This window comes from Moschus berezovskii, chromosome 2, assembly GCF_049115385.1.
Source record: "Moschus berezovskii isolate FMDL1 chromosome 2, NW_MosBer_1.0, whole genome shotgun sequence".
Lineage (NCBI taxonomy): Eukaryota > Metazoa > Chordata > Mammalia > Artiodactyla > Moschidae > Moschus > Moschus berezovskii.
Genome location: NC_142461.1, coordinates 42,110,767 through 42,138,712, shown reverse-complemented (window position 1 = coordinate 42,138,712; position 27,946 = coordinate 42,110,767). Strand labels below are relative to the sequence as shown.

Below are 27,946 nucleotides of genomic sequence, written 5' to 3'. Positions count from 1 at the left end.
GGTGACAAATTCTGAGCAATTTTTGAAGATGACAAACTATATTCTAAAAATTTTACCTTTTCTCATATCAGTAAAATTGCAACCTATCGTTGGGCTAATAAATCTCTGGTAAAAGCAAAAAGGAATAAGGATTATAAAACAAATGATTCTGGACATAAGGTTCCAAAAAAAATTAATAAAGCATTAGATCATCTCCTAGATTAATTGGAAGTTTTTTACTTTTCTGGACAATTGAAAATTATGAAAGCTGTTAGTTTTGTCTTTTATTACTGGAGTAATTTAGTTGACTTAAATACTACAGATGGTGTTAATATAATAAATATGGAACATCAATGAGAACCTAAATTATATTTCTTGAGACCTCACTCATTCCAAGGGATGTGTGTGCAATCTATTATACAAAGAAAAAATCACATAAATCACCATGACATTATATTGTATAAACAGATTTAAGAAAAAACAGAAAAATGTGTTATCCATTAAGCTTTTCAATACCAATTCTTAGAGGTAACAACCTATGGAATCTGTATTAATGAGAGAATATTATGTCCAACACTTAAGAACAATGGGCTTTGCATTTGAAGTCAGAGAACCAGGTTTGACTCTATGACTTTTTTTGCTGTGGACTCAGGCAAACTATCCAGTATCTCTGGGCTTCAGTTTCTTCACCTGTAATATGAGACAATACTATCTCACACAGATGTAACAAGGACAAAACAAGATGACGCATGTAAAACCAGAGTGCTCAGTACACAGAAAATCCTGAATAATCATTAAGCTATTATTACTATGATTATTATTAGAGCTGTTCAAGATACATACCTGATGTGTGATGATATTATATATATTTTTTCTATTTACCTAGTTTGACAGAATACTTAAATCTTTTCTTCAGCACTAGGATAAAACAGGAGCGATGGAAGCTATTCTTATTTTATCCATTTTACAAGCATAAGTGATCAATGAAGATAAAAAAATTCATATTTTAAGAACTTTCTTTTTTATGTCACAAAGATTATCAGTGCTTTTATGTGAAAAGTCATCTATATAATGTTTATTAAACTATTTAACATTTACACTCAACACATAATTGTTTTGAAACCTCAAAGTTCTCTGATAATCGCAATATCATTTTCAAATAAAGCACGATAGAACCGTAAATATTACATCAAGATTATTTTTTAAAGAGATACACCTTCAAGAGATCGTGCCAACATAACTGTCCATTAACTAGCTGGGCCTTAGTAGATGTTTCAGCATATGGATGGTTCCTCTACTGCATGGGCACCCTCTGTAACAGCTTTGACACATTTAGCCATTGTCTGTGAGGCTCTGCTAATTGAATCTGAAAGATATCAAGAAAATGTGCATTTTGATAATATAACTTCACGAGAGGCACACAGTAAAACTTTCCTATTGCGCATATTCAGGAACAACAAACAACAAAAGGACTATAAAGGTCTATGTAACAAGATGTAAACATTGTAAAAATCAACTGATAAATTCAGAATATAAGCCCCGTAACAGTTAAATGGTTTTAATAAGTACTCATAGGAATGAGTAAATAATTATATATAGCCATACAAAGAGCCAATATGCAACCATTAAGACTATTATAGAAAAGTGCTGAATTAACAACAGGGAAAGAATATGCAATATATACTGTTATTGAAAAAAAGGTTACAGAAACAGTGTACTAAAATCCATATACCATACACTTTATGGGTGAATTTTATGGTATGTGAATTATATTTTGATAAAGCCGTACAAGGTCCAGGCTAAATGAATAATCTCATTTATATTTAAATAAATACATGTGTATATCCCTGGTTGATTGGCCAAAATATTAAACATATACAGTTATTTCTGGGATGGTAGTGTTTTTCCCTTGTTATGGTGGCCTTAGGTTAAGTATTCTACAATGAACATAACTTTTACAATATAACTAAAAATCCTGTTAAAAACAATCTTAAATACAAACTACCAAAAACTTAAAAATATCTGCTTTTAGACAGAAAATTGTTTTAAAATGTCTATCAACTACCTCATAACCTAGATGTTCTATCATGTATTATAAAATCTGTAGGTTAGTCTGCATTCCTTAAGAATATTCTTAACAATTTATATCAGAAGCACCATTTAACACGTTTCACATTTTAGTGTTTTGATTCTTCTACTGTAATTATCAGAAAAACCTTCAGTTTCTTGTCACTCAGAAAATTATCCCCATATTGCTGTATAGTAATTCTACGTATAATAGTAGAAGTTTTTATTTAAAATCTGCTAGTTCTTACTGGATTTTCACACTCTACTTTCATTTCAGAAAGAAAAGGAATTAGAGTAAAATCAGAATATATAGTTATATTAGTTCGATATTTGAAAAATCTTGTGAGATTAGACATACCAAATACTACCACTAGCGGGTGAGAATCACAACACTAAATTAGGTGATGATATTCCTTCCCACTTTCCATTTATGGCAGTAATGCTAACAACTGCATACCTGTCATGTAGAAGTCTTTTATTGTTAGCTGAGGTGGAACAAGTGGATCAGCAAGAAGCTGTTGGTTCACTAGCTGCAAGAAAGGAATAAGAGATCAGTAATAGTATCGAAAACTAGTATTGCTACACCAGAGGATACATTATTATGAAAACTGCAAATAGACAAGTTTTTACCTTGGAAAGCTCACTTGCTTGCTGGAAATAATTAGCTCCTTCAACATCATCATATCGAACAAGATTAGGAGAGACTTCTTCCAATCTGTTTCTCACTTGATCCAGAGTATCATATGGAAGAGTCATACCTGCGATCTACAACGTAACAGGTTCCAAAGCATTAATACTTATAAATTTCAAATAATACATCATTGCAACTATGGTAAAATAAGGCAGTACTAGTATAAAAAATATACTGGTGCCATTTGCATGTATATTAAGCAAGTGGTTAAGTGGGGAATATTAGAATATTCTTCTAATTCATAAGTAGCTATCAACAAATTAGTAATTTATTTTTAGAAAACAGAATGATTACAAAATAAATGCTTTGCTAAATCTGAATATTTCAGCTAACCTGTTATTGCTCATATACAAGGTTTATAGACAACAGTATATTATTACTTTAAATCTCATATGATGCTTCTTTTTATAATAAGAGTTGAGTCTTTTTAGGCAAAAGACAAGTCAAAAATAAAAAACACCAATTTCAAACTCCCATTTTCTTTTTCTTTTTGGCCAAGTCACACAGCTCGTGGGATCTCAGTTCTCTGACCAGGGATTAAACCAGTGCCTTCGGCAGTGAAACCGCAGAGTCCGAACCACTGGACCACCAGGGAATTCCCCAAACCCCTGTTTGGGGTTTCTCATGTTTCTCCTACAGATTGTTTAAATCATCTCTGCATTTCAGACTTGCATCCCCCTTGACTCTGGAAATCATTCTGACAAGCTAACATGTCAAACATCCTACTAGCAGCACCACTAAGGACAAATACCTCAGAAAGGGCTCTTATAATTTTCCAGTCTTCTCTTGCCAAGCCAGGAGGCGTCACTGCTACTTTTGTCTGCTGAGCTCGGCCCTCAGTATTGACATAAGTAGCAGACTTCTCGGTGTAAGCAGCGCCAGGGAGAATAACATCAGCTACAGGAGCTCCCACATCGCCATGATGTCCTGTGAAAAAGATGGAAAATGGCAAACCACATTTTAGCACAAAACTGATTACGTATTAAACATGAACACAGTAGATATCCTTTTAAAATTTTATTTTTATAAGTGTTAAAATTCCATTTTATGAAGTGTTTAAAAATTTGTTAAAAAATTAAAACAATACAGTATTGAGTATATGGAATAAAAATTAAAAGCCCGCTGGGTCCACAGTTAAACTCCCTTCTCCAAAAAAAGGTACTGTTAAAGCCTTTGGTATGTATCTTACCATATAGATTTCTGCAAATACACAAATACATAATACCACACACACACACCTAATGGGCAACTAGGTATATTATCTCACTTGATGGCTACAAAGTGGAAATGCTCAGATGTCTGCTAGTGAGATTTGGTAAAATAAACTGAAATGGTGCAGGAACAAGAAGTGAGTGACAGGGGCATGACAGGAATAATACTAAAAAGAGCATGAAGAGAAGACTACAGAAAGCAGTATGCTAAAGACTATCACTCATTAAAGTGCTGGAAGAAAAAAGAAACTTTGGTTAAGTGAAAGAAAGCTATAGAACAATACATAAACTTTGATCTCATTTACATACTTTTATATACATATAGAAATATGTATGAAGCATGCATATCTAAAATATCATCAATGATTATCCCTGGATAGAACTAGGACAGAATTTTAGTTTATGCATTTTGGTTTAAGTTTATCAAACAAATATTACATAACGCTTTCCATATGGCATGGCAATAAAAAGCCTATTATAAATTATTGTTGTTTCTGTATAAAACAAGGTTTCCCTGGTAGCTCAGCTGGTAAAGAATCCACCCACAATGCAGGACACCCCAGTTTGATTCCTGGGTTGGAAAGATCCTCTGCAGAAGGGATAGACTACCCACTCCAGTATTCTTGGGCTTCTCTGGTGGTTTAGGCGGTAAAGAATCCACTTGCAATGCAGGAGACATGGGTTTGATCCCAGGGTTGGGAAGATCTCCTGGAGGAGGGCATGGCAACCCACTACAGTACTCTTGTCTGGAGAATCCCCATGAACAGAGGAGCCTGACAGGCTACAGTCCATGGGGGTGCAAAGAGTCAGACACAACTGAGCACGCATGCACAAAGTGCAAAATGTAACAAAGGACTCATGATTTTTAAATTTTTACACTGTTTATATAAAAGTGCTAGCCCTTTAATATATAATCACACTAAATATTCTCTGAAAAACTGAATTTAATGCTATGTAATATTTCATAATTTAAATTACTATTACTGGGGGCATTAGGTTTCTTCCAATTGTTTGTTATTAAATAATGTAAGGTGATAATTCTTAATAGCAATAGCAACTATGTAACTAATAAAGCCTATTTTAAAAAAGATAAAACCTATAAAAATGCATATTGTTTTGAAACTGGTGTGTGTAGAGCAAAATTCTCAAATGGAAAATATTATTACAGTAAATATACTGCCATGCAGTTTCTAATATACAAAATGTACTATTCTCTTCTGTTTCTAATGTCACAAATGCTACTAACCTTGATAAACAATGAAACATTCCTTTGGCAAATCCTGTCGAGTGATACAACCTCCATCTGCTCCCAGGAGAAACAGCATTTTGGGAGGATTCTTCCGAATTGCTTCCACCCCAGGCTTATAGCCAAGATCCAAAGCAGCTACTTGGCTTGCAATCCTGTAAAACAATTATGGGATTTTAGCATACTTGCTGTTTTCATGATAAAAAATTAAATGTGATTCTTGAATAATACCGAGTCTTTTTTTTTCTGTTCAATGCTGTCAAAGATCTTCCCTCATCTTTATTACCCACGTGAAATAAGTGTCAAAATCAGAAAAAGCAGTCTTTTACTGTTTTAAGAATGCCAAACAAAGAAATAAGATGCTGAAGACACTGTTTCTTCATGACATGATACTTAATGGAGTAATTCGGGAAACTATGCCAACCACAATTGTCTTAAGTTGATTTTTATTCATTACAGCAAGACTTGATGAGTCAAAGACATTCATTAGAGAAAAATTAGAAGACTTTGAAAACCTAAAAGGAAAAATTTAAACACCACTCATAAAACTGTAATTCAGAGAAAACTATAATTAGTACACTGGTGTATATCCTTAGGGAGTTTTTTCAATGAATATATATTATTGTTACACAAGCAGATAAAAATCTTTTAAAGAAGTTTCAAGTAACTATACTTTGAACATTTGGGAGTTTTTGCTCTAGTTCAGTTCAGGTCAGTTCAGTCGCTCAGTCGTGTCCGACTCTTTGCGACCCCATGAATCACAGCACGGCAGGCCTCCCTGTCCATCACCCAGGATGGACAGAGTTCACTCAAACTCATGTCCATCGTGTCGGTGATGCCATCCAACCATCTCATCCTCTGTCGTCCCCTTCTCCTCCTGCCCCCAATCCCTCCCAGCATCAGAGTCTTTTCCAGTGAGTCAACTCGTCACATGAGGTGGCCAAAGTATTGGAGTTTCAGCTTTAGCATCAGTCCTTCCAATGAACACCCAGGATTGATCTCCTTTAGAATGGACTGGTTGGATCTCCTTGCAGTCCAAGGGACTCTCAAGAAAGAGTCTTCTCCAATTTTCTTTATAGAAATAGTAGCCATTTTGAGAACCAACTATGAATAAAGCTAGCTAATCTTGACCTATTTGTTAAGGGAGGAGGGCAGATCAAACAAACCCCCACTAGATGCTGCTTGCTCTGTAAAACTCTCTAATAGGACATCAAAGAATAAAATACTTTGAGGATATTTAACAAAAGAAGCGTTAAGATTTATATGATGAAAATTATACTAACGCATATATATGGAATTTAGAAAAATGGTAACCTTAACCCTGTATACGAGACTGCAAAAGAGACATAGGTATATAGAACAGTCTTTGGGACTCTGTGGGAGAGGGTGAAGGTGGGATGATTGGGGAGAACGGCATTGTAGCATGTATATTATCATATGTGACCAGTCCAGGTTCGACGCATGATACAGGATGCTTGGGGCTGGTGCACGGGGATGACCTGGAGGGAGGATATGGGGAAGAGGGAGGTGGGAGGGGGATTCAAGAAAGGAAACACATGTACACCCGGGGCGGATTCGTGTCAATGTATGGCAAAACCAACCAATATATTAATGTAAGGTAATTTGCCTCCAATAAAATAAATTAAAAAAAAAAAGATTTATATGATGAAAATTACAAAACTCCAAAGGAAATTAAAGACCATACAAATGGAAAGAATGTTCATGGATTGGAAGACTTAATGCTGTGAAGATGGCATTACTCCCCAAACTGATCTACAGATTTAATGCAATCCCTATCAAAACTCACAGCTGAGTCCTCTGCAGAAACTGACAAGCTGATCCTAAAAGTCACATGGAATGCAAAAGACCCTGAAAAACCAAGTCTATCTTAAAAATGAACAAAGTCAGAAAACTCAGACTTCCTAAATTCAATTTCAAAATTTAGCTCCTCTTGCCTCTCCACCTACACAGTATTTTTTTTTTTAAACATCTCTCATTCTGAGCCTTGATGTCTCACAAAGATCTGAGCAGAGACTCACACTAACTCATTACAGAGCCTACCTCATCTTGGAAAACAAAGTCATCTTGGAAAACAAAGTGGGTAACATAAGTTTGCCTCTGAGAGAATGATGAGTGAAAAAAAGAAACTACAGGCTGATTAAAAGATTCTTTAAGAATGAGAAAATATGCTTTACTATGAAATAAACCTACTGTAAGAAATTTTAAAAAGGTTTATAAATACTCATGTTCTCAACAAGCATTAATTAGAAGGTATGTCTTACAAACTACATTGAAACAAGCTGTTCTCATGAAAATAAAATCTTATGTAAGAATAAAATGAAATTAAAAAAGCAAGTGTAATCAATTAAAAATTACAATGGCATTAGTGCTCTCCATAATTAAAGCTCACAAATAACAGAAGATAAATAAGAAATTCTCCCTAAACACAGGAAAAAAGTGAGAAAAATTATGAGAGAAGAGACAAAAGTCTGAAGGGCCAAGCAGTGCATAATAAATAGAAACTTCTGCATGAGAGCAAACAACAATGTAAAAGTAGACAAATTGGCTTTTTCTTTTTTTTTTAATGTAGAAAAGCAATTTATTCCATTATAAGCACTTACACAGTTAGTCAAGGAGAGTAACAGGCCTGCTGGTGAAACAGGTCACCCAAAATAGAGACGGTATCAAACTAGTGGTCAAGGACTAACTCCTTAAAAAAAAAAAAAGCAACTCTTATCCTGGATTAATTTTAAAAACAAATACAAGCTATTGATTCACTCTTCTCAACTTGACAGTCTACCTGTGGTATAACTGTCAGGTAAAAACATACATCTTTACAACTTGATGGTCCTGAGTTTTTTAAAAAACCATTTCACAGAAAGGAAAGAAATAATATGAAAACAGCTCAAGAAATACACTAACAAGCAAAAATATACGGGGGAAGGAGGAACACATTGTTTGACTTAACTGAAGAAATTGAGAGGAGACTGGTCTATGTAAGGAAATGTGCATCCTGGAAAGTTCAGCGTGTAGGAATTTGTATGACTTGAATCTCCCCTATTTCCTGAATAAAAACAACATCTTATAGTATTTATACTTCATGGCTCAGACACCTTTCAGGTGTCAGCTCAGGCTTTTTCTGAACTTACATGAAAAAACAAATAAAAATTTTCAATTTGAAAATGGAGAGTTCTATGATACTCCCAGGCAAAAGTGATGTCAAACAAATGTTACTCAGTTACATCCCAGTATAATTTTTTTTTTCTGGCCAGGCTGTATTGCGGAGCATATGGGATCTTAGTTTCCAGTCAAAGGACTGAACCTGTGTTCCCTGCACTGGAAGCAAGGAGTCTTAACCACTGGACCGCCGGGAAGTCCCTCTAGGAATCCAAAGGGTGGGAAGGCAGACAGGAACACATACATACATAAAATCAGGTTATTAGAGACAAAAAAACACACAAAAAAACAGATTAGATGAGATCCTCTCTAAAATGTGAAAGTAAGGGTGAAAAAAATACTGAGTATTAAAGGAAAAAAATCTGTGATTTATGTATTTAGCCAAGTGGTTCTCAGTGAAAAGGAACCATAAAGACGTCGTTAGACATGCAGAAATTTTTCTTAAAAAGTTATTATGTTATAGCTTTTCAGACAAAAACAAAAAATATTAATAAAGACATATGTTCAAAAGTGAATTAAAAATAAAAAAATAACTAGTCTCTTTTCTATTCTAAAAATTGTGGCTAGAAAGGATCTGGAGGTGATCAATGCAAATAAACTATTTGAAGCTTTTAAAAAATGTTTACATGATGACCTATGATGCCAAATTAATCTATTAAGAGGGGAAATGTAACACTGATATGAATGTTTAAGAATGCATTTGAACACTTTTAAAATAAAAAAGTTTGCTTATCATGGAGTGTTTATTTTATTATTGTTTAGTTGCCCAGTCATGTGCAACTCTTTGTGACCCCATAGATTCTCCAGGCAAGAATACTGGAGTGGACTGCCATTTCCTTTCTCTGGGGGGGGTCTTCCCAACCCAGGGATTGAACCTGCACCTCCTGTTTGCATCTCCTGCATTGCAGGCAGATTCTTTACCACTGAGCAACTGGGGAAGCCCACTGAGTCTTTACCCTCAATGTTTAAACAAATTTGAAGATTTGAAAAGTAACACTTCAGGTAGAAAGAATCGTGTGAAATGGGAAACTCATTCACTAATGCAAAATTGGTACAATCTTTCTAAAATAAGTTGGAAATATGCATTAAAAGCCTCAAAAATGTTTATCCTGTTCACTGCAATAGTACTTTAAGAACAATTCTACTTTATATTTATAAAGAATTTATAATCACAGGAAATTATTTCAATTTTTGAACCATAGTGTATTAATATGATACAAATTTTCAAGATTTTTTCTAGCACTTACCACAATTTGTATATTTTAAATATTATTATCTTGGGTTCTTCTCACACAAAATAAAAGTTGCTATTTCACATCTGCTACTGAGATAATGTCACTAAATATTAACTTGTTTTAAAAATAAATGTGACGGTGTACAAGAACACATATACACACAATTACAGATTACAAAACAACTATTCAACTTACCTATGAAGGATATTCATAACTTTCCAATCACCAGTAACACCACTACTTGTCCGAATCTTTTGAGCAATGTTGGAAACAGCTGCAAGAATTGCTGCACCATCATTTCTTTGGAATGCAGAACTGCCTAAAACCACCATTGGTTTTTTAGCTTCCTGTAGGACCTATTTTTAAAAAGAACTTTGAATTAAAAAAGAATTAGAAGCAACTAAATCTAACCAAATTTGTATCTACAATATGCTGTCCCAAGCTTTAGTTCTAAGATGAACATCATGATTTGCTAATCAACATATGGATATACATACAAACCGGATTTACTCAAAAACCTCTTGCCAATGCTACTGTGAAACAGCTAAATGAGTATTAGATAAAATAGTCTCAATAAGGAAGCACTGGGAATAAAAGCCTGAGCCAAATATCCTTTAGTCAGAATGACTATGGATAGGTTCCAGAAAAAAACTGGAGAATATGTGCACAGAGGTTCAGATGATACAATGTTTAACAAGAGAAATCAAGCTGAAGTACCATGTCTACCATCTTCCATCTACTTTCTATGTTCCAGACAGGGAGGAAAAGGAAGGGAAAGCAACAGACATAGATCACAATGCAGAATACTATAAAGGCTTTGCTTTAAACCATAGTAACTACCCAAATTATCAGAAACTGAGAAGGAATGCATCCCAAGTGCAAAAGAAACTACAGATATGGTGGAAGACAGAAAAATTAGAAGTAAAGCTGTAGACTGTTACAGTTCATTCTCCTGCCCATCCATTCTTTGATAAACGGCTGGTCCCAACCAATGAATCAGCATGAAAATCATTTCTAGATACTACAAAGAAGAGGACATTCACCTTAAGAGGAGTTTCTCAAGGAAATGTGCAGAGTTTTCAATAGCCTTAAAAAATGAGAAACAGTTTTCAACAGCCTCAAAGAAAATGAAATGTTTTTAAAAAGAGCTCTGAAAAAAAAATAAAAATAAAAAAAATAAAAAAATAAAATAAAAAGAGCTCTGAGAAGTTACATGATAGACAATATCATAGAGGATTTTCATCAGAAAGTTCAAGAACTAAAAAGAAACAAAGCAGAGATGAACATCATTCCAGAAACAACAAAAAACAAAATTTAACATGACTGGAAATACAGGAGCAAGAAGTATATAGGAAATTATATAAAACAAATTGAAAAAGAACATAGGAATAAAAAAAAGTGACAGAAAAGATTAAAAAAAGGATTCAATATCTGCATTAAGAGTTCTTACAAACAGAACAGAAGTAACTAATGGAAAATACATCTAAATCTATTATAAAAGAAAACTTTGCTGAAGAACACGCATCACCTTCTGGGGAATGGGGAAGGAAACTATAGAAAAGAGAGGGCTTCTTCTCAATAAAATTCAAAAAAATATATTTTTGACGCTAGTAATAATAAAGATGTTATTCAAAACTGACAACAGAGCTGGGTTTGGCTGCTTTGTCCCCTCGCACTTGACTTCTTCTTGCCTACACCTGGAGGTGTAAGTGAAGCAAGCAGGCTGAAATCATGCAGAGGCTCACTCACAAACACGTGAGTGAACTAGTGCAATATGCTGTCCCAAGCTTTAGTTCTAAGATGAGGACAGCAAAGCAGGAAGGCAGGCTCCCGCGGTGATCAGATCCTTGGACAGCTGCACGATCTGTCAGACTGCCTACTTCAGAATCAGTTATGTGAGAAACAGAAACCTTTTTTATATTTTTTTAAATAATCACTAGCCCGCACCCCACATACAAGCACACATATAACTCCTAAAATAAATGAATATTCAAACTGAAGGAGGCAGCATATCCCATTAAAAAAAAAAGGGTATGGAACCACCATCATTAAGATATATTCTAAAGAAGTCACTAAATTTCAAAGATAAAAAACCAAGTATGAAATATCAACAAAAATGTATCTAGACAACAACAATACGACAGGATTGAAACAGAATAATATCTCAAATCAGGATTCTCCACAATAACAAAAGGCAGTGTCTAGACTTCCCTGGTGGTCCAGTGGCTAAGACTCTGTCATCCCAATGCAAGGGGCCAGGGCTCAATCCCTGGTTGGGGAACTAGATCCCACATGCCACAACTAAGAGTTCGCATGCCACACTAAAAGATCCTGCATGCTGCAACTAAGACCCGGCACAGCCAAATAAATACACTAATTTAAAGGGGGGGAAGGGCCCATATCTATAAAGTTCAGAAGGAAAAACAGAAGTATAACCCAAGATCTTTACATTCTGCCAAGGCTCTCGTCAGGAACAAAATAAACATTTTCAAGCAAGAAAGAACTTAAGAAATGGTGTACCTACATCTCTTGAAAAAAACAAAGAAATAAGAAGCCTAAAAGCTCTAAACTTTAGGTGGCAAATAAAAAAAAAATTAAATAAGGAATTTAGTAATGAAAAGGTCATATAAAAAGACCAGTGAAATTTAACTCTTGTTGTAAAGAAAGACTTCACTGAAATTTAAAATTTAATTCTTTCAGTTTCACATCATTTTCTTTTCCGATAACTTCAAGTAAAATTAAACTCTGGTTAAAAAAAAAAAAGGCAGTGTCCCAGAGAATAGCAAGGAGAGACAAGAAAGTCTTCCTAAGTGATCAATGCAAAGAAATAGAGAAAACAATAGAATGCGAATGACTAGAGACCTCTTTAAGAAAATCAGAGATACCAAGGGAACATTTCATGCAAAGATGGGCACAATAAAGGACAGAAATGGTATGGATCTAATAGACGCAGAAGGTATTTAGAAGAGGTGACAAGATACATAGAACTATACTAAAAAGATCTTAGTGGCCCAAATAACCATGATGGTGTTATCACTCACCTAGAGCCAGACACCCTGGGGTGTGAAGTCAAGCGGGCCTTAGGAAGCATCACTACAAACAAAGCTAGTGGAGGTGATGGAATTCCAGCTGAGCTATTTCAAATCCTAAAAGATGATGCCATTAAAGTGCTGTACACAAAATGCCAGCAAATTTGGAAAACTCAGCAGTGGCCACAGGACTGGAAAAGGTCTGTTTTCATTCCAATCCCCCAAAAATGCAATACCAAAGATTGTTCAAACTACTGCACAACTGCACTCATCTCACACGCTAGCAAAGTAATGCTCAAAATTCTCCAAGCCAGGCTTCAACAGTACGTGAACCGTGAACTTCCAGATGTTCAAGCTGAATTTAGAAAAAGCAGAGAACCAGAGATCAAACTGCCAACATCCGTCTGATCATTGAAAAAGCAAGAGAGTTCCAGAAAAACATCTACTTCTGCATTATTGACTATGCCAAAACCTTTGACTGTGTGGATCATGACAAACTGTGGGAAATTCTTAAAGAGATGGGAATACCACACCACCTGACCTGCCTCCTGAGAAATCTGTATGCAGGTCAAGAAGCAACAGTTAGAACTAGACATGGAACAACAGACTGGTTCCAAATTGGGAAAGGAGTTTAACTTATAGCCTGCATGCTGCAGTCCATGAGGTTGCAGAATCGAACACGACTGAGTGACTGAACTGAACTGAAATAAAAACATAGAGTATGATTTCATTTTTTTGCTTGCCTATCCATCCATCTTTCTCTATATAAATACAGAGATGACCATAGGACGTTCCATCAACAGTTGTTTGTAGTGGGATTTTTGATGATGTTTACTTTCTTATATATTATTTTCTATATTGCTATATATATATATATTAACAGCAATCTCATAGTTATCACAAAAATAATATTTAAAAAATAAGACATAAAAAAATAAATAAATAAAAAATAAGACTTAAAATCATATATCTATAACTTAAAATCATATACGTACAACTTAAAAATCTTATACATGTAACTTAAGAGCACCTGGCTGAATGGATGGCTACCCGAAGCAATGTCTTGAAGAATTTTGGGAGAATCTCCCAGATGGTCATATCTGTAAGTGAGATCCACTGGGCTGCCTATAAGGGCCACTTTTAAGTCATTATGAAGCCAGCTGAAATAAAAACAATGAAGTTTTTAGAGCTAAATCACTAAGTTGGTACAGTTATTGGCCTCATCAATGCTAAGTGCTACATTTAAATTAAAAAGCATTAAAGCTTTCACCAAACATTAAAAGATATTACTGTGTACTTTTCAAAATAAACTGTTGTAAAAATACAGGTATACCTGTGTTTGGTCGCAGACAACAACAATAAAGCAAATATCTCAATAAAGCAAGTCACACAAAGTTTTTGCTTTCCCAGGGCATATAAAAGTTATGTTTACACTGTAGCTTATTAAGTGTATAAAAGTATTATGTCAAAAAACCAATATATACACCTTAATTAAAAAATACTTTATACCAAAAAAAAATACTTTATTGGTAAAAATGCTAACCATCATATGAACATTTAGCGAGTGGAAATCTTTTTGCTGGTAGAGACACTTGCCTCAATGTTGAAGGCCACTGAACAATCAGGGTGATGGTTTACTCAAGATTAGGAGGGCTGTAGCAATTTCTAAGACAACAGTGAAGTTTACTATATCACGTAACTCTTCCTTTCATAAGCAATTTTTCAGTAGCATGCAGTGTTGTTTTATCCACAGTAAAAATTTTTTCAAAACTGGAAGTCAATCCTCTCAAATCCAGCTGCTGCTTTATCAACTTAAGTGTATGTCACATTCTAAATCCACTGTTGTTATTTCTACAATTTCTTTATAGAATCTTCACCAGGAGTAGATCCTATACCAAGAAACAACTTTCTTTTTGCTTATCCTTAATAAGCAACTCCTCATCCATTAAAGTTTTATCATGAGATCACAGCAATTTAGTCACATCTTCAGACTTTACTTATAATAACTCTAGCTCTCTATTTCCACCATATTTGCAGTCACTTCAACTGAAGCCTCTCAAAGTCATCAAGGAGGGTTGGAATCAACTTCTTCCAAACTCCTTTTTAATACTGATATCTTGACTTCTTCCCAAGACTCAATGTTCTTAATGACATCTAGCATAATGAATCCTTTCCAGAAGGTTTTCAATTTACTTTGCTCAACTCCATCAGCAGAATCCTATACATGGCAGCTACAGCCTTCTCAAATAATAATACTTGAAAATTGAATTACTCCTTAATACATGAGCTGCAGAATGGATGCTGTGTTAGCAGGCACAAAACAAGATTAATCTCATTATATATCTTCATCAGAGTTTTTGGGTGATCAGGTACAATTATCAATTAGCAGTATCTTGAATCTTTTTTCCTGAGCAGTAGGTCTCAACAGTGGGCTTAAAATATTCAGTAAACCATAATGCAAACAGATGTGCTGTCAACGAGGTTTTGTTGTTCCATTTATCAAGCACAGGCAGAACAGGTTTAGCAAAATTCTCAAGAACCCTAGGATTTTCAGAATGGTAAGCTGAGCACTGGCTTCAACTTAAAAGTCACCAGGAGCATTAACCCCTAACACAGTCTATCCTTTGAAGCTCTGAAGCCAGGCACTGATTTCTCCTCTCTAGCTATAGAAGTTCTAGGTGGCACGTTTCCAATAAAAGGTTGTTTCGTCTACACTGAAAATCTGTCGTTCACTGCAGCCACCTTCATTATCTTAGCTAGACCTCTGGGTAACTCGCTGCAGTTTCTACATTAGCACGTGCTGCTTCACCTTGTACCTTTATGTTATGGAGACAGCTTCCTGCCCTAAACCTCATGAACCAACCTCTGCTAGTTTTAACTTTTCTTCTGTAGCTTCTTCACCTTTAGAAATGAAGAGAGTTGGGGCCGTGTTCTGGATTAGGCTTTGAGGGAATGTCATGGCTGGTCTGATCTTAAATTCAGACCACTCAAACTTTATCCACATTAGCAATAAGGTTGTTTTGCTTTCTTATCATTCACTGCGCACTTTGGAGTAGCACTTTAAATTTCCTCTGCATTCACGACATGATTGTTTGGCACAAGAGGACTGTTTTTTGGCCTATCTATGCTTTCAATATACCTCCTTCAATAAGTTTAATTATTTCTAGCTTTTGATTTAAAGCAAGATGTGCAAGACTTCCTTTCACTTGAACACTTATAAGCCACTCTAAGATATTAACTGACCTACTGTCCACACTGTTGTGTCTCAGGGAATTAGGAGACCCAAGGAGAGGCAGAGACATGGAGGAGTGGCCAGTTGGCAGAGTGATCAAAACACACCAACATCGACTGATTAAATTCACCATATTATATGGATATGGCCTATGGTGCCCCAAAACAATTACAAAAGTAACAGCAAAGATCACTGATCAAAGATCACCATAATAAAATGCAGTAATAATAAAAAAGTTTGAAATATTGTGAGAGTTATCAAAATATGACACAGAGATGCAAAGTGAGAAAACGCTGTTGGAAATAGCACTGAAAGACTTACTTGAACAACAGCTGCCATAAACTTTAAATTTGCAAAAAACAGACTATATCTGCAAAGTACAATAAAGCAAAGTATAACAAAATAAGGTAAGTCTGCACACACCAAGTAAAGTCAATGAATTAACATGCTGTGTTAGAATGCTAACTCTAAGCTAGCTATAAACAAAGACTTTAATTTTAGAATAAGTGATGTTTTTATTTTGCCATATTTACACAGCAGTCCTAATTATCTGTTAAGATCACTTAAATAAAAGGACATAAAAAACAAACTGCATCATTCATATTTATCGTCTATTGACAAGGAAGTATGGATCCAGCTCCTCCAAAAATAGTAATAAATGTGGTGACTATATATTCTGGTTTGTCAAAGACATTAGGGGTTTTTACCTGTCACCCTGGAATAGTAACTCCCCTTTCTACTCTCAACATTGTCCCAGTTTAGACAATCAACTATATGGTTGAGCTATTACAAGTCTCTAAGATATAAAAAGATAGAGAGGCATTCTACAAAATAACTGGCCTCTAGTGTTAAAAAAAAAAAAAAAGTCAAAATGGAAAAAATTCAGTGAAATTTAAGCACAAATAGATAATAATACTGTATCAATACTAAATTATTAAAGAATCAAATTCTTAAATGGAGAATGTCCTCGTCCTTAGGAAACCCACACAGACGTGTTTAATTTGGGATTAAAAGGGCATCATGTATACAACCTACTTTCAAATGATTATGTTCACACAAATATATAGATGGAGAGAAAAGAAAAAAATATAAACATTAGCAATGATTAATCTGGATGAACAGTACACAAACATGGGTATACAAAAAATTTTTCAAGTTCCTTAAGTTATTTCAAACTAAAAAGATTAAAAAAAAGATCAGCAGGGAAGAAGTGGGAAATGGAGCTGTTAGAAACTGCCCTTCAATTATCTTTTGCAATCTCACTCCCACTATTAGGAATCAGCTAAGACAGTCATTTTTCATATATAAAACAAATTATCATGTAAATGTTTTTAAAACCCAGAATATTATTACTAACCTCTTTCGAATTCTAGCATTAAATAGCGGTGCCTCAAAACGTGGATTTGTACCAACTAGAAGGACAACATCTGCCTCCTCCACACCAGCGATTGTAGTATTAAGAAGATAATTGGAACGTAGATCTGTGCTAGAAACATAAAATATAAAATCCAAGTTTACTTGAAAATTAACACACATTGACAATTCATGAAATACTGTCATTAAACCCATGGCTCACTGCCTGACAAAAAATTTTTTGAAGTAGTCTTAAACTGCATCAAAGGTTCAAATATTTTATTAATAACTAGATTTTCTAATAGCTCCTGGTTTGACTTTGGTCTATATGTGAAAATAACCAGTAGGTATGTTGGAATATCCAAGTTGTCACATATAAGTCACTGATGCCACAGATGTGTTGGTTTAAACACAACCTATAAACAGAAGGAAAAAAAGAAAGAAAACAAAACACCTAGATCCTAGCCTCAAATTTCTCACCCAGCTCCTGCGGTGGGGAAGACCTCTTCAGTGCACAGGGTGTCAGAATCCACTCTGTTAAGTAAATCTTTGAGAGCTATGAGGGCTTCAGCATCCACCAAGCCGCCTGCAATTGCTGCCACATCGTTGCCTTGAAAACTCTGCAACTAGAAATGGATGAAAAGGCTATCACCAAGAAACCTTCGTTCAGAAAAAGACCACAATGACTCATTCAGAAAACAAAACAATAACTTCATTTTCAAGTAAAGTAAAAGCAACAAACTTTGATGAAAAAGCTTTTTGACACCAATTATTAGTCTGAAAGTGAGAAGCAAAAAGTGTATGTGGGGCCAAGGATAACAACATCTTTTTGTAATAAAGTTGTTTGCTTTAAATTAGGAACAAAAGGCCTCAAAATGAGGTCAGGAAGATGAAGACTTCGGGGTTATATAGTTAAATACAATCTTCTGAAGCATCTGTCATTCCTTCAAGCCCTTTATGTATCTTGCTCTGGCAAGCCTGTTCATGGCTCATCTACTAAAGAGACCATCAAAAGCATTCTTCATTTCTGGTAGTGTTTTCGATCTCTACCGTTTGTCCTTTGTTTTTTCTTAGAATTTCCATCTCTCTGCTAATACTGTTCGTCTATTTTTGTATGCGGTCTTCTCTTTCCAATATAGTCTTTAACGTTTTAGTCATAGTTTAAAAAATACCTGGTCTGATACATCCAATATTCTTGTCACAGATGACTCTGGGTCTAATGCTTGTTCAGTCTCTGCAAGCTGTTTTTACCTTTCAGTATGCCTTGAAAATCATTGTTCAAAGACAGATGTGATGTACCGGGTAAAAGGAACTGAGGTAACAGGTGTTTAGTAAATATGGTGGTGACGCTGAATGGGCAGGGGAAGTATTTTCTAGTCCTATGATTAGGTTTTAGTCTCTCAATGAGCCTATGCCAATGGACAGTGAACTTTCAGTTTCTCTCATCCCCTTCCCCACATGGTACAGAACTCCAAGAGGTGGCTGAGGTTAGGTATTTCACTTCTCTTAGGTAGGCTAGGCTCTGATTAGAAACCCATTAAATTAGGATCAGGGCTTCCTAGGTGGTTCAGTGGTAAAGAGTCTGCCTGCTAATGTGGGAGACTTGGGTCATGACTTTAGGTCAGGAAGATCCTCTGGAGAAGGAAATGGCAACCCACTTGAGCATTATTGCCTGGAAAATCCTGCAGACAGAGGAGCCTGGGGGTCTAGAGTCCACGGGGTTGCAAAGAGTCAGATATAACTTAGCAACTAAACAAATGAGTCATCTTACCTAGGTAATATGGTAGCCCTGGTAGGCATCCCTCCAATGCACTCTCTCATATATCATCTTCTGCATGACTACCCACAGCAGCACACAATAATTGCCTGATTATGCATCTTTTCCTACTAAATGACTGTGGAAGTAGGAACCATGTGCTAGTGATCTTTACATCCCTACATCTAGCATGACGTCAGATGGCTCTCAATAAATGCTTGTTAAATGGAAGGTAATCCTGGTAAGAGGAAACAAGTGAAGAGAAACAATAACCCCTCGTCATTAGAAAGACGTTCCCTGTGGGACTTCCCTGGTGGTCCAGTGTCTAAGACTCTGCACTCCCAATGCAGGGGGCCTGGGTTCAACCCCTGGTCAGGGAACTAGACCCCACATGCCACAAGTAAAGAGCCCATATGCTGCAACAAAGATAGAGGACCCTGTGTGCCATAAGTAAGACCCGGTACAGCCACAAAAGAAAAAAAAGATGTGTCTTGGAAACCACAAATACAGTTATGCTATATTTCAATTTTTTACCATTCCAGCTACACGAGAGAGTGCATCCTCCCAGGTGGTATGTGTTAAAAGTCCCTTTTCATTTCTGACCATCGGTTCGGTAAGTCTTTGACGTTTTAGCCCATCATAGGCAAATCTAGGTAACAGAAATTATACCATTTGTGGAATCTTTCTAAAAAGGCAACTATAATTTTCAAATTTAAAATCTAAAAGAAATATTATTTAAATACAGTGTCGGTTAAGGTCAAATAGAATAAATACATGGATACAAATAAATATTCCAGATTTCTTTGGAGATGAATTAATATTTTACAAACATTATCTGAAACTAAAATGTCACCTAAAATGTCTGAGCTCTTAACATTTATTTTCAGCTACCCAAAGAAACTTAAAATTACAATATGTTTGGTAGCTGAGAAAGCCAAATCATTTATAAAACCTGAGTATCTCTAGATATTTCATCAAAATTATGTTATGCAAATTCAAACTTATATTTAGCTTCTATTCTCCAATGAAAAAGAGACAAACTGAAATAGATTAAGTATCTTACTTTACTTCAATTTCTCCATCTAGGAGAAAAAAAGATATTTCTCAATATGAAAACCAGTAAATATGAAAGCCAGTAATATACCTAGGATTATTATTAATGTCAGTTTTGTCCAATTCACTATATACCGTAACAATCCAGATTTCAACAGTCTATAAACAGTAATTTGCAAATATAAAAGACTGTTCCTTAAAATGAAATTATAAAATTTCCTTTAAATCAACTGCAAAAGTTAAAGGAAAAAACACAACATATACCTGGTTTTATCAGAGATCCACTCTTCATTGATGTCCTCGTGCATCCTTGGCAAAATCCTCATTACCTCTCCAGTTCTTGTGCTGACCACAATATTACTTCCAACTGCATCCATTACATCAATGGATTCTGTCTTTCTAAGAAAATAAACACATATGTTTACTAGTTGATTTTGAGAATAAATGGACAAAGTTTCTGTTACCTGGTTTACCAAAATAAAAAAATTTTATAAATACTTTCCTTTCCTTACATATATACACACCCACTCTCATATTTGAGTAGACCATAACACAAAAACGAAGCTTTAAAACTGTTATCTAAAACAGAAGCCAGCTGGAAAGGCTATAAATAGCCAAACTGTGAAAATCTGACTATCAAAATAAGTAAATTTTTGGTTATGGCTGATTAAGGAGCTTGACAAATGCTCCCTCCAAAAGCAAAAATAAAGCTAGACAAAACTGACAAAGATTACCAATTCAACTCTCAGGAGAGCTAACAAAAGCATAAAACATCATGAGAAGGTTTTATGTTTAGAGAAACTGCTGAACCAGAAAGAATGGTGGAAACCAGTGGTGTTCTGGCTTGGGACTATTCTTAACGCCCTTCTCACCACCTTAAACTGGAGGTTCTGGTAGGATGGGGCAAGCTTTGAAGACAGGGGATTTTTTCTTGCAGACAAAGACTCACTTATTTGGAGAAACGGGAAAGGTTGTCTGTGGAAGGTCACTGAGCTGAGGCAAGTCAGGGACCTACTAGCATGAGGCTGCAGTCAGAGTCAGGGTAAGCATTCCGAGCGGAAGCTGCACAAATGTACAGCTGAGACCAGAGACAGCCCAGGCTATTCACACTCTCCTGGACAACACAGAGACCAAAAAGTCCTAATATAAAGTACAAGTTGGGCAGACTTGAAAACAGCCTGAACTCTGAATATGCTTTTCTATCCACACACAAGGGCAACCCACATGGCTCAGTGGTAAAAGAATCTGCCTGCAATGCAGGAGGTGCAGGTTCAATTCCTGGGTCAGAAAGACCCCATGGAGAAGGAAATGGCAAACCACTCTTGCCTATATTCTTGCCTGGGAAATTCCATGGACAGAGGAGCCTGGCGGGCTACAGTCTATGGGGTCCCTAAAGAGTCAAACACAACTTAGCAACTCAACAAGAACAACAATCCACACACAGATCCACTGGCAGAGGATGGAAGCTTTACTGGCTCAAAGAATTTGAGCACGATCATTATCTGACTACTAAGGTATACAGAGAAGCAACTCCTAAGAAGCCCTGCTTAAAAATAAAACAAGAATATTAAAATGTTCAATGAAAGAAGGAAAGTCATGTTTAAAGATGAAAGGGAAGAACTTCCCTGGTGGTGCAGTGGTTAAGACTCTGAGCTCCTAATGCAGGGAACCGGAGTTCAATCCTGGTCAGGGAGCTAGATCTCACATGCCAAAACTAAAGATGCTGCATGCCACAACTAAGACCTGGCACAGCCAAATAAATAAATAAATAAAAATAACTATTAAAAGATTAAAGGGAAATATGACACCATGAATCAAAAAGTGAAGATTCCCAGTGAGGATACAAAAATTATTAAAAAAAAAATAAGAAATTCTAGAGTTGGAAAGTATAACTGTAATAAAAAGCTGACTGGAGCGGTTGAATAGATTTGGGATGGTAAAAGAATGAACTTGATATGATATATGAACAGAATCTATCCAATCTGAACAAAGAGGAAAAAAGATTTAAGAAAAATGAATAGTCTCATAGACCTGTAGCACATTAAGTGTACCATCATATGTATTATGGAGAGGAGAAAAAACTCTACTTAATCTTTTCAGTTATGTACTGTCTTTCTTTATACATAAACATATGATTCAAAGCCTGGAATTTTAAGATGCTCTCATATACTCTGGTAGGAGTTTAAAATTAGAGGGCAATTTAATATGCTTCTAGAACCTGAAAAGTATTCAAATTTATTTCAATGATCTATTTAATTTCTTAGTTTAATCAGAAGAATCAGAGATAGAACAGAGAAACTATAAATATATTTATCATAGATTTGTAATTATACAGAAATAGAAATAAACTAAAGGTCTAATAAGAACTGATTAAATAAAGTATGATATGTATACATAGTTGAAAGTTTAATATACAATGAGAAGAAACTATAAATTTTAAAAAATCAACACAATCTTACTCTTTGGAAGAAGTAAATAATTTTGTGATTAAGTACTCTGGAAAAGACTCTGATGCTGGGAAGGACTGGGGGCGGGAGGAAAAGGGGATGACAGAGAATGAGATGGCTGGATGGCATCACCGACTCGATGGACATGAGTTTGAGTGAACTCCGGGAGTTGGTGATGGACAGGGAGGCCTGGCGTGCTGTGATTCATGGGGTTGCAAAGAGTCGGTCACGACTGAGCGACTGAACTGAACTGACCTCTGGAATTAATTTCCAAGGAAATAACAACTGACTCGCACAGGTTCATCCTATCTATCTAACAACTTACATTCCAGTAAAAGGGTTTTACTTTAAACAAACAAAAACTTAGCAGACCAAAACAATTAGAACTCAGGAAGAAAATGAATCTTAAATTTTTTTGAACAGTACTGAAGTAAAGGACAAAAAATACAACGATAAATACCTTGTTTCCCAAGGCCGAGCGGTAAAGGCATAGGGCTTAGAGGTCAGGGCACCTACAGGGCAGATGTCAATGATATTGCCAGAAAGTTCAGACATGAACATCTTTTCAATGTATGTGCCAACTTGCATATCGTTTCCTCTGCCTGTAGTTCCCAAATCATCCACTCCTGCAATCTCACTTGCAAACCTACAGGATAAAAATGCACCAAACAACGGGTCAAACCCTCAAAATTACCTCCTTTCTTATTATCGCAAAGATAATAATTTTCAAAACACTAAGAAGGTTTGCTTTTCAATGGTAAGTTCAGTACCTGAATAAAAATTAATAATAAACGCTGGTATTTGAGGTATAACACACATACAGAAAATTGTACAAATCATGTGCACAGCTCAACAAGTTATCACAAAGCTAATGCTTGTAGATTCTGATTTTTAAATCCAACTGAAGTTGCTATTAACTAAAACTGAAAACTTATTCACTCTATTGGCTTATGTAAAAAACAACAAATACAACATCCCTCTTTTCCACCAAATAAAAGTTGCTATCTTTTCCAGTGTTTTTATTCCACCAAGTTTTGTGAATATTCAAGCTAAGAATACAAATGATATTCCAGGAGAGAGACAGAAAAATAATTACCTGATGCAGCGAGTACACTGTATACATCTAGTCATAATGGTTTTTACCAACGGCCCAATGTTCTTGTCCTCCACAGCACGTTTCCCCTCTAAAAACCGGCTCCTGTCACTTCCAAACATCATGGACTGGTCCTTAAGTAGATTACAAAAGAGTTAACCTAATTTTGCTAACAAAATTAAAACTTGAGACAACCAAAAGAATTAAGAAATGAAGACTACATACCTGCAGATCACATTCACCTCCCTGGTCACAAATAGGACAGTCCAGTGGGTGATTTGCTAATAAGAACTCCATCACACCTTCTCTGTACAGAAAATTGTAATATATAAACTTAAGTACATTGCTGGCATTCAAAATGGTTTACATATTGGCTATTTAAATAACCATGACAAATGTATGTTCTTATACAGTTAGTATGGATTTTATATTTACTATCAGAAACACCACTGTTAACTATCATAAAAGTAATATTAAATAATTTTAAAAATGTTTATGAATCTGGAATAAAATATCATTAGAGAACCTAGAAAATTATGAGTTTTAACAACACAGGATTATCAAAAGTTGCTGAATGGGCCTCAGAAAACTCAGGCATTAATTCAGAAAAACATGAACGCAAAGCAAAAACAAACACAATCAGTGCCAGTACAGTACAGTATCACTGCAATAATCTCAGTTCAATAAGCCCCAGACTCACTGCCATCACTAGCTGAGCAAGGTTCTAAACAAGGGTTTTTAATGCTGATTCCACTACAGACTCAAAAACATAAACACCTGACTTCACCTCCTCTATGTGTACTTTCAACTGCTGCTAGAAGCCAAGCACAACTTCTTCAGAGTCTGATACTGAACTTCTGATCTATGGGAAGGTCTACATATTGAAATGTGCAATTTTCTGCCAAGAAAAGTCACTATGCTGAGTTAACAATAAAGTACCTGGCTTTCTTAGTTTTCTCAGAGTTTGTCAGGATATTCCAACCTTTCATTACTGGCATGGCACAAGCAGCTACAACCTGGAATTTACATGGAGAAATCTCTAAGTATTTGTAATTATACAAAATTTATTTGTAATTACACAAAATTTATTTGTAATTACAAGTAATCGAATACATAAAAATATTAAATCATATATTTGAAAACAAGCAAAGAACTGAATATTTTTGAAGATCGAGCTTTTTAGTTTTCATATTTATGATAGTCTGGCACTTTACATTTCTCTTAAAAATAAGACATCATCTTAATTTTACTATAATAATTAATATAATTTTAAAATAAGAGGCTCTGAAACAGAACATCAAATAACTGTTTCAATGAGCAGGCACTACTGAGCTAAAATTGCATAAGCCAAAAGAGTTAAATTGAATGTGAACCTTTTCACTGCAACCCTTTTTTCTAGTGAGAAATGGCACAGCATAAGCACTTCCAATGTTGCGTGTCATACAGTCATTTGGAAATACTGACTGCTCTAAGAAGGTCCCTTTAATTTCTGAACGTTACAATTATATAGGACCTGCACTTATAAAGTACTTTCTTCAATGTGTTTCCAGTTGTGAAATGAAGAGAATCAATCACACAGAAAATAAACTTATAGGTAGAAGTAAACAGGACCAGACTCTTGGTTACAACAATATTGATTCTAAATAAAGTTTACTGCATAATTTAAAGTTTTCTATCTTCTACAGCATGGTATGTAATTTTAAGGTATTAAGTACCTTAGGCGCTTTCTCAATTTCAACAAGGCACATCCTGCAGTTTCCAGCAACAGACAACCTTTCGTGATAACAGAATCGAGGAATCTGCATGCCAACCTTCTCACAAGCCTAGAAGAGAAAGTAAAAAATATTTGCACTAGAATAACCTGACCTCATCCATGTCTTGTCTAAAACACAGGAAAAAGAAACAAAAATTAAACAACAAAAAAATGAGGCCATCCACTACTTATCTAATTACTCCTACCTCCAAATATCTGCACCTTCATTATACCTTCATCCGCAAAGAGATTTCCCTCCTTTTCTTTGTTCTTGACTCCAACCTCTGTTTGCTCTGAAGATACCTCTTTAAAGATCCTCACCATGCCTAAAAACTGGATAAAGCATCCTCAGACTGTGCTTGACTACTCACTTCTCCTCTGAACCATTCTCTACAAAGATTCCTCCTTCAAACTCTGTCCCAGTGGTTTCATGTCCCTGGATTTCCCCATTGACTAACTCTCCTCCTTTAGATTAGAATTCATTTCACACCATCTAGGTGACTATAATCTGGTTCTATCTTTGGCCGCATATATCCCACCCAGGACTCCCCACTGTTGGCTAAGGGCTCTTCTCAGTTCCCATTTGCCTAGTGAGGGGGATTAGTACAGCTCTGCCAATTATCCCTGCTCCTTCTCTGAGCCTATAAATGCACTTAAATTTCAAGAGTTAGTTATTCCGTCCTTAGCTCTCACTCTAAAGCAATCTCATCAATTTTCAATATTTTTAACAACTTGGTAAAAATGCACCAAGTCTTCCTGTGTGCTAGATGCAGTGGGTCAACTGTCCCCACCTTCACACTAGCTCATTTTACATACTGATTTTACATTCGAACCTTCATCTGCAATCCTGACAGTCCTCCACTTCTTTAGATGTAGGCAGGCATTTACATGTGCATGTTCTTTAGACAGTTAAAATTCAATCTATTTCTGTCCCCTACTTCTCCAGGGAATCTTCCCCACCCAGGGATCGTACATGGTTTCCCGCATTGTAGGCAGATTCTTTACCATCAAAGCCACAGGCAAGCCTTGTCCCCTCCTGCTGCTGCTAAGTCACTTCAGTCGTGTCCAACTCTGTGCGACCCCATAGACGGCAGCCCACCAGGCTCCCCCGTCCCTGGGATTCTTCAGGCAAGAACACTGGAGTGGGTTGCCATTTCCTTCTCCAATGCATGAAAATGAAAAGTGAAAGTGAATTCGCTCAGTCGTGTCCGACTCTTAGCAACCCCAAGGACTGCAGCCCACCAGGCCCCTCCGCCATGGGATTTCCCAGGCAAGAGTACTGGAGTGGGTTGCCATTGCCTTCTCCTGTCCCCTCCTATATATTCCCAAATAAGATAACAAAGCCAGAAATCACCAAAACTCCTGTGTTCTTCATCATTCCAAAAGGCCTGTCTATCTACATCTCACTCTATCGTGAATATACCCTTTTGTTTCCATTTCCATTGCCACTATTTTGGGCCTTCTCATTTCCTGTTCCACTAATGCAAGATATACTCTACTCTTGTCTTATTCTAATCTTAATCTCCAAAGCACCATCCTCTACAGTCAATGTCATACTGCTTAGTAGCCGTGAAAACTCTTAATGGGCCAAACTACAAGCTCTTTAACATTGCACTAACTATCTTTAATGACTAGACCTCCAACACCACAATTCTGATTTCCTGTTATCTCCTCTTCTACACATACCTTGTTTCACCGGACTAAATGACCTGAAATTTCCTCGTCCACATATAAACACCTATTCATTCTTTAAAAACTTCTCAGAGATCACCTGAGATATTTCTGACATCTCTTCTACCACCTCCTATTCATGCCAAAATACTCTCCACTGTATGCTGAACATATTTTTGTTATACCTTTATTGTTTATATTTCTATGCCTGACAGTGCAAAAGTTACTGTTAAAATGAATAAAGAGCATTTAGCTCTGCAATAATTTACAATGGAATAAAGCACTAGTCCTCCATGACCAATTTTGTTAGTTCTAGAAGAAATTGGAGAAATTAAGTGTTTAGGGCATAAATTCAAGAACCTACTACCCTCCTTTCACCTGTTTTGTAGGACACATTTCTAGAAATATTGCTAAAAATAGGAAAGTTACATAAATGTGCATCAAGCAGGCTCACAACAAAGATTACGTTTCTCCCAAACTTACTCACATTAACAAATAATTTATTTCACATAACTTAAAATTTCTAAATGGAAATTTATTTGTAGGCAGAAGTGAAACAAAAGAACTGCCATAGTTCATTAAGAAAGTCAGAAACAGAAGAGCTCATTCTGATATGCCGAGATTTCAAACCAAAGTTATTTTCATGTAATTTTACTATCTACTGTTCTTAAATGAGTATTTGTCAAGGAATCTTGAAAATTTTAGAAGTAAACAGTATCAAGAAAATTGCTTTTATTAAAATCAGATTATGCACAAAAATAAAGAATTAAAATTAATGCCTACTTGAAGGACGGTAGTTCCTGGTTCCACCATGACAGACTGACCATCAACAAATACTTCAATCAAGTTGCTTGCTGCTGTGGCAGTTGTTCGAACTGATCATCGAAAAAATTGAGGTGAAGATGACATTAAGAGTTCAAGTTATTATAGCAGAGGATAACGGATTAAATAAT

General features: G+C 35.7%; 1 protein-coding gene across 2 annotated transcripts in view; it reads right to left on the bottom strand.

Annotated features, from left to right (window-relative positions):
* Window positions 1–261: 261 nt before the first annotated feature.
* Window positions 262–27,946, bottom strand: part of NDUFS1 (NADH:ubiquinone oxidoreductase core subunit S1) — a 31,156-nt gene continuing 3,471 nt past the window's right edge. For both annotated transcript variants that reach the window (XM_055397553.2, XM_055397554.2), the window contains exons 3-19: window positions 27,777–27,868; window positions 25,285–25,392; window positions 24,509–24,585; window positions 23,795–23,876; window positions 23,573–23,703; window positions 22,937–23,122; window positions 20,294–20,428; window positions 19,511–19,625; window positions 17,701–17,846; window positions 17,225–17,353; window positions 13,666–13,795; window positions 9,802–9,962; window positions 5,195–5,349; window positions 3,489–3,664; window positions 2,677–2,811; window positions 2,504–2,576; window positions 262–1,345 (exon numbers count right to left, since the gene is read on the bottom strand). In XM_055397553.2, coding sequence (XP_055253528.2) covers window positions 1,254–1,345; window positions 2,504–2,576; window positions 2,677–2,811; window positions 3,489–3,664; window positions 5,195–5,349; window positions 9,802–9,962; window positions 13,666–13,795; window positions 17,225–17,353; window positions 17,701–17,846; window positions 19,511–19,625; window positions 20,294–20,428; window positions 22,937–23,122; window positions 23,573–23,703; window positions 23,795–23,876; window positions 24,509–24,585; window positions 25,285–25,392; window positions 27,777–27,868 — 2,123 coding nt within the window. In that variant the 3' untranslated portion in view covers window positions 262–1,253. The remainder of the gene's footprint in view (window positions 1,346–2,503; window positions 2,577–2,676; window positions 2,812–3,488; window positions 3,665–5,194; window positions 5,350–9,801; window positions 9,963–13,665; window positions 13,796–17,224; window positions 17,354–17,700; window positions 17,847–19,510; window positions 19,626–20,293; window positions 20,429–22,936; window positions 23,123–23,572; window positions 23,704–23,794; window positions 23,877–24,508; window positions 24,586–25,284; window positions 25,393–27,776; window positions 27,869–27,946) is intronic.